Here is a 10,615-nt window from a genome sequence, read left to right on the forward strand (position 1 = left end):
TTCAAGAAATCTTGACATAGGGATCTTAAAAAGATGTGTGCATGTCAATGTGTTACTTTCAAGAAATATATTGTCTAGCAATATTACAAAGACAAGCAAATGATCCTTGATTAATGATGTCCCTAGTTCTACATGCAACTATAAATATGAGTACTGGCACTTGGCGCTTCATTATGATATTTTGCCTTATTTTGAGGTTTCATTAATTGACCTTAATTGGATAGTTGCTTCTATTACTTTTTCCACACCAGTTCTCCTTCAGGGAAGAGTTGAACAATATTTTTTCATCTTCCCAATGTCGTCATCTCTCTACTTCTTGTAATCTTTGGTGGTTGGGAGATACCTCACATCTATATGTACCATCCTAACAGTTTGTGTATGATTCTAGGTCTTGCTTTGTTATTATTTTGGTATTCAAGATCACTACGAGGTTTTGCATTGATATCTGATTTTCTTATATCTTGATGATGTAATTATTTGTATTATAGTACAAAAATTAGATATATGTTTTATACAAATTCATCTAACTATTTAAAAAATTGTTTTGTGGCTTCTCATTACCGTTTGCTTGTTTAATCTTCATTATAATCATTATTTATCTGTTACTAAAGTTGATTTAATTGCACACAAAAAAATAGTAATAATGTCCCAAATTGTACCTTGGAATTATATCTGCCGAATCACGTTATATGCTGAGTTTGTATGTATCTTGGGCCCCGTTTGGTTGCTGGAAGATGAGGGCCAAAACCGGGTTATCAGAGGCAAAACCAGGTTTTGCCAAAAAACTTTGGTGTTTGGTTGGTTAAAATTATAACCTAGTTTTCAATTTCATCTTCCAATTTTGGTCAAAAATTGGAAGAAGTTTCTTCCAACAAAAAGGTGGAATTCGAAATTAAAACCAGGTTTTGAATTTTATGACAGTTTTTTTAATAATATTGTGGGGTCCACAGTATATTCATCTTCCGTGTCAACCAAACGGACCATTAGCTTTCCAAACCACAAAACTAGGTTTTCGAAAACCTGGTTATAAGATAACCTGGTTATGTCAAAAAATCATCTTCCCCAACCAAACGGGGCCTTGGTGTATTTGGTATATGCCGAACATGCATGTATGTCATCGTATTTGACGTAATGACGAGATTAACATTGTAGACTGTTTCCTACAGGTTATGTGAAATATCGCCCATATGTCGCTGTGTTTACCTAGACGACAACATTAACCTTGTGCTCTGTGCTCCTGCAGCTTATGTGAAATAATTTCGCTTTGTAAAATAATCTTCTTATTAGTGGAATAGATATTGAAAAAGCCAATTAAACCAAACAAAAACTTGGCACTATTCCTCTTTCCATATTGGATTCTACAGTCAAAGACACAGATTGTAGTGAGCTCGACCCACATCTGTTCATGCCCATGGACGACATCTTTGGTCTGTCATACCATGAAAGTTTTCCTTGTGCAAGAGAAGTAGATAATGAAAGCCAATTGGAAGGAGATAGACTGAATATGAGTTTAACTAACAATGGAATTGATCCTGTCTCCATGTTCATGTCGGTCCCCTCATGTGAGTTAGAAGCTACTGAGCTTGACCAGTATCCGAGTGTGGAAGACATCTTTGGTCTTCCACAACATGAAATATTTCCTTTCGACGACGACCTCATAAATAGCTATGAAATTTCCGGGCAAGGGAATTCCAAGGCTGCAAATGATATTTCTGGGCTGCCAAGCACTGATATCCTGTCGTCTGAGGAGAACCCTAATTCGGAAGGAGGTAAGACAATAAGTGTATGCGCTACCTCTGATATTGACCAGGCTCTTAATGGAGAGAAAGAAGAGGAATTGGTTCAACTTCTGCTACTGTCTGGAGGATTGATAGGCGAGGAGAAATATGAAGAGGCTGCTGAAATTGTGACCAAATGCAAACAATTGTCATGTCAGACAGGGAATGGCACACAGAGGCTCGGCTTTTATATTGCCGCGGCACTCCAGGAGAGAATCGAACGCCAGACTCTCAGAGCGTTAAATAACGCAGCTAAACCAGTCCCAGATTTCGCCTTCAATATTGATGCTGAGTTTGACAAAAAAGAGTTCTTTAGTCGAATTGCTTATTATAATATTGCTCTGCCCTTTGTCAATGTGTTCCAGTTCACGGCTGTGCAGGCGATCATAGACGTCGTGGGGAAGGCAGAGAAAATTCATGTGATTGATCTCGGGATGCGAACTGGATCGCACTGGACAGTATTGATGGAATATCTCGCACACAGATCCATTTCCTCTTCTTTGCCAAGGCTCAAGCTTCTCAAGATTACAGCAGTTGGGACGAACGGCGAAGAGCTTTTGAAAACAGGAATAAGACTTCATGAGCTGGCTAAATCTTTCGCGATTCCATTGTCATACAACATGGTGGAGATCGGAGGCATCGCTGACATTAAAGAAGGTTTGTTCTCCGTAAAATCAGGTGAGGCGTTGGCAGTTTATGCTCCTATTGTTCTCAGAAGTCTCTTGTACGACCCCGTCCTTTTGGAAAATCTCATTAGTGTGATAAATAAAATGAGACCAAGAATATTGGTGAATGTAGAAATGGAAGACCAGCATAATTCTCCATCTTTTGTCAATAGATTCCGCAATGTGCTTTCGCATTACATTGCGTATTTCGATCTGTTGGATGTTACCATGGCGGACAGAAATGATATAATGCGGGTGAAGCATGAGGAATTGATCACTGCAAGTCAGTTGAGGAACATGATAGTCTGTGAGGGGAATGAGCGGTTCGTTAGGCATGTTAGAACTGATGTGTGGAGGTGTATTTTCAAACATGCAGGGTTCAGGGAAATCGGGTTCAGCTTTAAAGGTATATATCAGGCAAGATTGTTATTAACAGACTGTGCCTCAAGAGAACATTATACTCTGGAGGCCGATGGAGATGCCATCATTATAAAGTGGAAAGGAACACCTCTCATTGCACTCTCAGCATGGAGAGGTCGCAGAATGAAGTTTGATGGAGTTTTCTGAAACAAGTGCCTACGTATTGAAAAAATCTTTGTAATAATCTGGTTAGATTTAGTCGCCCCATTTGCATGAACAACAACTGAGTTTTATTTGACAATTTAAGTGGAAGCAATACTATCTGACGCCTGGATAAGTTGAACTGCGAAAATGCACCACTACTATTGTATTTTTTGTTCCTTTAATATAATCGTCTCTATTTTCTTTATCCAACTGCTTATTTCTTCTCGTGACAATAGAATTACATTATGCATAATTTTCTCTGTTCTGTTTCTGTTGCTCATAATTTAGGAGGAAGAGGTAAGGCTCTATCTGAGCCTAATTCCGAAACAATCATTGTTATAGATTGTGGAAAAAATAGATCTAACAATACTGTCATTTTTCATCTAGCTCAAAATATTAATAAACTATCTTCTTCCAACTATATGAAATATTGTTTGTTAAATGTTTGCAAAAAATACTTACTACATAAAAGAACTCAAAAGCCAAAAGACAGTGGTACAGAATGTAATTTGGTCTATAAGTTCTGCATGCTTTTGGTCTATTAGTTAATTATCTAAAGGAAATGATAAAGAGATCTTCACTTTGTCGTGTCCTAGATGGATCGTAGTACATAATATACCTTCATTTTTGTGGAAAATATTTCTTATATTGTATCAATAATGTTTTGGAATGTTTGTGGAAATTATGTCTTATAATGTATCAATAATGTCGGGAATGTCCTTAGATTGGATTATTTTGTATCTTTGGTTTCTCACAAGCATGCAAGGCTATTATTTTTGTTTAATCATGGACATGACCATTTGAAAGTAGTAAAAGTTTATTTATATGAATTAATTGTGGTGTGCTAATGAATTAATTATTTAGATGAATTAATTGTGGTGTGTCTTATAATGTATCAATAATGTCAGGAATGTTCTTAGATTGGATTATTTTGTATCTTTGGTGTCTCACAAGCATGCAAGGCTATTATTTTTGTTTAATCATGGACATGACCATTTGAAAGTAGTAAAAGTATATTTAGATGAATTAATTGTGGTGTGCTCATTAGATAAGATAAGATAAGATAAATTTATTAATGTCCAATAGGAGACCAACAAGAGTCTATGGGACTGAAAACTTATAGAACAAGAAGCAAATAACTAGCAGACCACCAAATAGTGGTTGGGAAAGAAAACATGAGAGAAACGAAAACTAGATACAAGATGCAAACTAAGGGTTTTTCCTAGGCTGGAAGAAGTCCAGCACTAAAGGATACAGACCCAGGTGAAGGAGAGCATGTAGCTATCTTTGAGATCTACTGGTGGGTTGATGCTGATGAAGATGAAGATAAGCCCTACGAGGTTGCACAGATCTAGAGTGAATAGTGATGGAGGTATCCAAGGGCCACTTCACACCCCGCCCAGAGGGCAGGGGCGAGAAGAAGTTCGTAATGAGCTCCTATGTAGCCTGCTTTAGGGGGAATAGAAGCTGTAGGGTATGATCAATAAGCCACATTGCCTCCTAGAGATAAAGTGCCAAACATCTCTGATCTGTGTAGCTAAAGAAGGAGGTCAATGAGTTACATTCTCTGAATAAACAATAAAATCTTCCTCTAATCTCATAACAAACTGGGCAATGGAAAATAATGTGTAACTCAGTCCCAATTATGGCCAATGTGCATAGCCTACAAATATGGTCCTCTCTATCAATGTGGTGGTCTGTCTGGGGTCATAGACGGTGTGAACCAACCCTGAAAGATCCTAGCGTGAAACGATGAGCATGGCACCAACTCTGAGATAAATATCTAGGTCAAGCAATAATCCTATCCTGTGTCTCCAGAAAGTGCTCAACATAAAAAGCCATCCTCAGACTTTACCCCCCAGGTGGGTTAGTCCAAGTCGTAATGAGGTACTATTTGTAGATGTCAAGTCTGATTTGTTCATTCAACTCTTGTCTAGAAGGGAGAAGATGAGCATGAGCATCCAATGAGAACTAAAATGGGGGCTGGCAATCAATATCTATCTCAATGGAGCTCAAAAGGGATGTAGCCTAGGCATACTAGTAGCAAGGTCTCACAAAGGTGTCAGATCTGGCAAGAACAATTGAGGAGTAGTATGCAAGGTAGGCATATTTGTCTTAGCTATCTATGGAGTCTACAAAGAAATAGAGACAGTGGAGAAACCATATCAGGTTAGAAATAGACCCCAACCTAAAGGGATGAGCTTCAAACTCAGCTAGAATGATACTATAGGAGATGGAGTGATGACATATGATAATCTACTGAAGGAAGACAGTCTGAATGCACTCAATGGATGCCCAATCTGAATCAAACAATGATGGTCCCCAAATGACTGAACAATATAGAATAGTAGGTCTAACCAAAGAGTCCAAGAGTGATGGCTTGCACGAGGTGTCCTAGAAATGGTGTTTGAAGTACTATCTCTCAATCATGGTAAGGGAATCCATCCCTTTTTCGACCCTGGGCTGAATGGTGGGTCTCAAACTAAAATGAGGACTAGAGAACTTGACCCCAAGGTAAGTGTATGAGGAGGCGATCTCAATCTCTTGACCCTGGAAGTAGAAATGTAAGTGTAAGGTCTTCAAGCAATTGAAGACCATGACCTGAGTCTTCCCCAAGTTAACCACAAGTTGCCTCAAGTCACAAAAGGAGGCTAAGCTGTCAAGAGTTCTCTGAAGGCTCTCAAGTGAGGAGGCAAGAAGAATCACATCATCTACAAAAAGAAGGATGGAGACTTAAACCTGATCTAAGTAACAACCATCACCTAGAAGGGAAGAGTCTCTAATAAATCCCTCAAACTCGTCAATGTAGATGCCAAAAAGAGTGGCGAAGAGAGGGCACCCTTGCTTCACCCCAATAGTACTCTGAATAGGATCAGAGAGCCCCATTGAAGTCCTGAATCTATCCTCAACCTACTCATAGAGTCTCATAATGGTCGTCAAAAGAATCTCTGATCTACCAATGTCTCTAAGCCTCTAAAAAAGGAAAATTCTAGGTATGGAATCAAACACCTTATGAAAGTCCAAAAAAAAAAAATAGACTTTCATAGAGCAATGATGAGCCTCCTTAATGATTGACCATAAGGTCAAGATATGATCCATAATTTGATAATCTTCTCTGAAACCCACTCAATCTCTAGCTTTGTAGTTTATCTTGTCCAGTTCCCCCAAAAGAATAATATTCAATGTTGTGGCATAAAGTTTGGCAAAGGTATGCCCAATCACGATGGTCCTATAATTGTTGGGGTCATAAATTGATCCCATCTTATGAATTGCATGTATCATGTGCCATGACCAAGCCTCCAAAAAGTTGGTACAAACTACTCTATTAAAGAGTGTGGCAAGATAGGAGCCAACCACCAAGCTACCAAGCTTGAGTAATTCTACCTAGAAGCCATACTAGGCAGCTCTACTGCATCTCATAGTTTTGACGGCCTCATGGATGATGGAAGTGGTAAAGATATAGTAGTGAGAGGGTGAGATCTGAATTGGGATGTCATAAAGGATGGTGTTGGGTGAGATGAGGGAGCATAGGTCGATGGAAGAAGGTGGGGGCAAATATTGTGGGAACAAGGTGCACCAAAAGAGTTTTGTTTCCTGTCTAAGCATATTGTATAAGGATATGCACTGTAAACCAATGTAAGTGTCTTTCTTCGCATGAAGAAATTGAAGATAGGAATGTTAAAAATTGGTGATAGTTGAAGGGGAGGTCAAGTTAAAGTCAAGTAGTGGTGAAAGGCTTTATAGTTGGCATCGAACCAACAGTTCATGGGGCATGTGGTCTAGCACTTGGATCTAAGGATAGGGTGGTGGGGGAAATCCAACATGGAGGAAGCATGGTTACACTCAGAGAAACACAAAGGTGAGAGGAGTCAACGAGAGTGGAAAGTAAAGAGGACCCCTTCACCCTCAGCAAAGTGGAAGTGGAAATGACTAGGGGTGCGATCTAAATAAATTGAAAGGTGAGGGTTTCGTTAAACATGTGGAGTGGCCTTCCCGATATAGGGAAGGTGTGACTAGTGAGAGGGGGGGGAGAAGCAAAGCACAAGGCACAAAAGAGCATGGTTGGCAAGTGAGAGACAGAAGATGGTGAAGTTGTAGATGGAAGAGATGAAAGAAGCACCAGTGATATCATAGTCAACCACACTGGTGCCCCTATAGTGTGGCCAATAGGTAAAAAGCTCAGAACCTAGAAAATAAAGAAGGTTACTCAAAATAACTAGATCAGAAGACTCATACAGTTGGAGGAGGTGATGACCATTGATAGATAAAGGTCCATCGCAATCCTCAGAGATATGTTGGAGTCCCAAACTGGTATGATCAAGTTTAGTAATACAGGTCCAGTATGTGCCTCGGTCATGTGTAGGGGTCTATCATTCCTTAGTCCATGCATTGAAGTTGCCTAAGATAATGATGTCACCCAAGGCACTAAATCTGGAAATACACTCAATCAAATTAGTAAATAGATCACCATCCTAAGTACTGTGAATGGCATAGGGTGAATAGGTTGGTAGAAAGTAACAAACTATGTGTAAGGTATCTTGCTAATGGTGTCTATCATTTCATACATGGTGTTGGTGTAAATAAGTATTTACTTATACACTTACTTAAGTTTACTTAGCTTAATGCATTATTTAATTATTTTGCATTATTTTATTATTTTTATTTGTGAGACACTTAGGAGTTTGCACAACTTTTGAGTTGTCATGTAGACAACACAGGAGTACACAACTCTATTTTAGCACATGGTGTCTATAACACTGATTTGCGTGTCACAACCTTGTAAGCTTATCCTCTCATCACCGCACTTACTTCTGTGCTTAATGAAAGATAACCCATATCTAGTGGACATGTGCTTGGTTGTATGACACATCATGGTGTTGATTATGAGACATTCTAGATGTATCTCAGAGGCCTTTATATTTAGGCACTCCTAGTGTACTCTCATGAACTAGTTATTGAATACATTGTTATTTTCATCATACTCTATCTACTTTGGTCTACTGTGTACTTGTGTTTGAGTTCTTAGCTCCTGGGTGAATTTTTCCGTTAGGAAAATTCTTACATGGTATCAGAGGAACTTGGAGATTTTCTCATAACAAGCCATTCAAGACCTCTTTCTTGCTTCATCACCTCAGCCCGAATCTAGAGTGCTACAAAAATTGGGAGCATTTAGAATCAGATCTGACCTCACCATTGCGTTCAAAATGCTGAACCAGTGAAAATCAACTATAAACTCAGCTACCTTGGCCTAAAGTCGACCGCGAGGTAAATTTTTTTTGCAAATCAAAACCTGGAGGCCTCGATTTGCATTATGGGTATGATCATTTTTCGCAGATTCATTTGATTTAATTGAGATCTGCACATTTTATTTTTCTATCCTATTTAATTTCCCATTACTATATTTGTGGAAATTCATGAAAAAATATTTTTAGCAGACCCGAGCAGTGACACCCCGAATCTGCCATTTTTGGATGTGGATTTATTAATTTGCAGAGATTATATTATTAATTCTGCATGCATTATTATAATCCCCAGGCACTTCTTTGGTTTGCATTGGTGGAAGTTTCCTTTCAAACTGCACTTTAAGCATGCCCACCATCAATGTGAGACTATTGCAAATAGTCCGACAATGTAGCGCTTATCCGGCGCAGTCTGCATTTTTCTCGGCCCTTGCTGCAAGTATTTCGGCGTATTCATGACTCTCGGACGACTGTTTGACACATTTCTAGCGTCAACTATTTTCTTCGACCGCAAGTTAGATCTCCGGCGACTGCTGCACATCCAACGTCATTTTCAAGACTTCGACGACCTACATTTTTGGCCTTTTTGGCACCTTGCATCATTCTCCCACTCGGCTTCCTGTGCTTTGCACTTTTTACGGTGAGTTGCTACGATTTCGGCAAGGATTTTACTTCTGCGGAAACATTTTTTCACTAACTCCTATGCCATGTAGATTGGTCCACCCACTCCACCCTCAACACATGGCCACATCTCTCCACCATGTTGCAGCCAATCACAGTCTGCCTACTCAGTAGACGCCCACATCAGCACTGTTGACTCAGTCACACGTCATCAGCATCCGAAATTGCCACATCACCCGTGGATAGCTGAACTCTCTGCCATGTTACCGTATGGATTCGACATGCTTGCATGTCCATACAGCACAGATGGTGACTCATCTTGCCACATCAGCAAGGGCTTTTTTACTTACATCATCATTTTGCTGTGTTAAAATTGACAATTGTTTGACCATCATTCACAAGAATTTTGAAACTGTAGTGACGGTCATTTGACCATCAAATTTAGACACCCAATTTCTCCTCTAGACCCCTCTCTAGATTGCTTTTCAGTTTGGCAACCTAACTTTGCGAGTTCATATCTTGGACATTTAGACTCCGATTCATGTGCAATTTTTTTTTTTAATTAGGTAGAATTTCCTGAATATTTTAGTAGTGGTGTTGTTTTTTGGTTTTGGTACACAAATTTTGCAAAATTTGCATCTTTTGGTGACTATACTACATAATCTTGCATTTTGCAACTTGAAAAGCTCTATACGAGCACATCTGGTCACTTTTTCAAGTTCTATTTTTTTGAAAGTGCATTTTTTTTGTGTACTTTCTAGATCTAAAGTTAGATTCTAGGGTTGTGTGGACCAATTTCTCAATTTTAGAATTAGGCCTTCTTTGGCATTGTAAAGCTTTGGTTCTTTTTCAAAATTATTATAAATCTTAGCTACAGTGCTTAAGTGACAGATTTTAGCCTCATAAGGTAGCTGTAAAAGCTAAATTAGAAAGTCCACTTTGTTCATTTTGACAAGTGGCCCATTGTAAACACACTACTTATATAGTGCCAACAACATCTCTTTTGGGGGGATCTTTTGATTGAGTGAAAAGGGGGGGTGTGTACTCTGTTTCTTGTGTCTCTATTGTGCACTTTCATTTCTGCATCATGGGTTTTAAATGTCCTCCTTTAACTTCACACAACTATTCTACATGGAAAGATATTGCATGGAGTAGATTAATGGAAAAAGGATATAGTCTTTATGTTGATGGTACAATTACTAAACCTACTGATGCTAAAAAACTCATTGATTGGCAAAGACAAGACCGACAAGCTTTAGGTGTAATTAGGAGTTGTGTATATGGGGATCTTCTCTTTCACATTAAAAATTGTTCAGAATCTAAGGAAGCTTGGGACAAACTTGAACAGTTGTATGGTAAAGTGGATGAAGAAAAGGGATTTCAGATTGAAGATGATCTACTTCTCTTGGATCCTAAAAATTATGACACAATTCAGGATTACATCATCAAAGTCAATTAGTATAGGGCACTTCTTAAAGATTGTGGAAATTCCATGAAGAAGCTACCTTTTGAGTACGCCAACTTTGTTTCAAGTTTTAATACTCATAGGTTAACCATGGGATCTGCTTACCAGAAGCCTTTCTTTGATGGATTTGCAGACATGTTGATTGTTGAACAATCTCACTTGGTGGATTTTGGACTTCTCAAGTCATGTAAGACCAAAGCCTTGGTGGCTAGTGATGATTCCAAATCAAGTCAAGGGGGAAAAAGCAACAACAACAAGAAGTAGTGGAAGCAAAAAACACAA

The 10,615-nt window shown here is 38.8% G+C and overlaps 1 protein-coding gene across 1 annotated transcript; it reads left to right on the forward strand.

The window, feature by feature from the left end:
• Positions 1 to 1,411: 1,411 nt before the first annotated feature.
• LOC149561518 (GRAS family protein RAM1-like) lies at positions 1,412 to 3,010 on the forward strand. The gene has a single exon (XM_089827858.1). It carries the CDS (start codon positions 1,412 to 1,414, stop codon positions 3,008 to 3,010), a length of 1,599 nt encoding a protein of 532 aa, XP_089683984.1.
• Positions 3,011 to 10,615: the final 7,605 nt, after the last annotated feature.

Source organism: Cupressus sempervirens, chromosome 4, assembly GCF_028749045.1.
Source record: "Cupressus sempervirens isolate cs-2001-9-10 chromosome 4, ASM2874904v1, whole genome shotgun sequence".
Taxonomy (NCBI): Eukaryota; Viridiplantae; Streptophyta; class Pinopsida; order Cupressales; family Cupressaceae; genus Cupressus; species Cupressus sempervirens.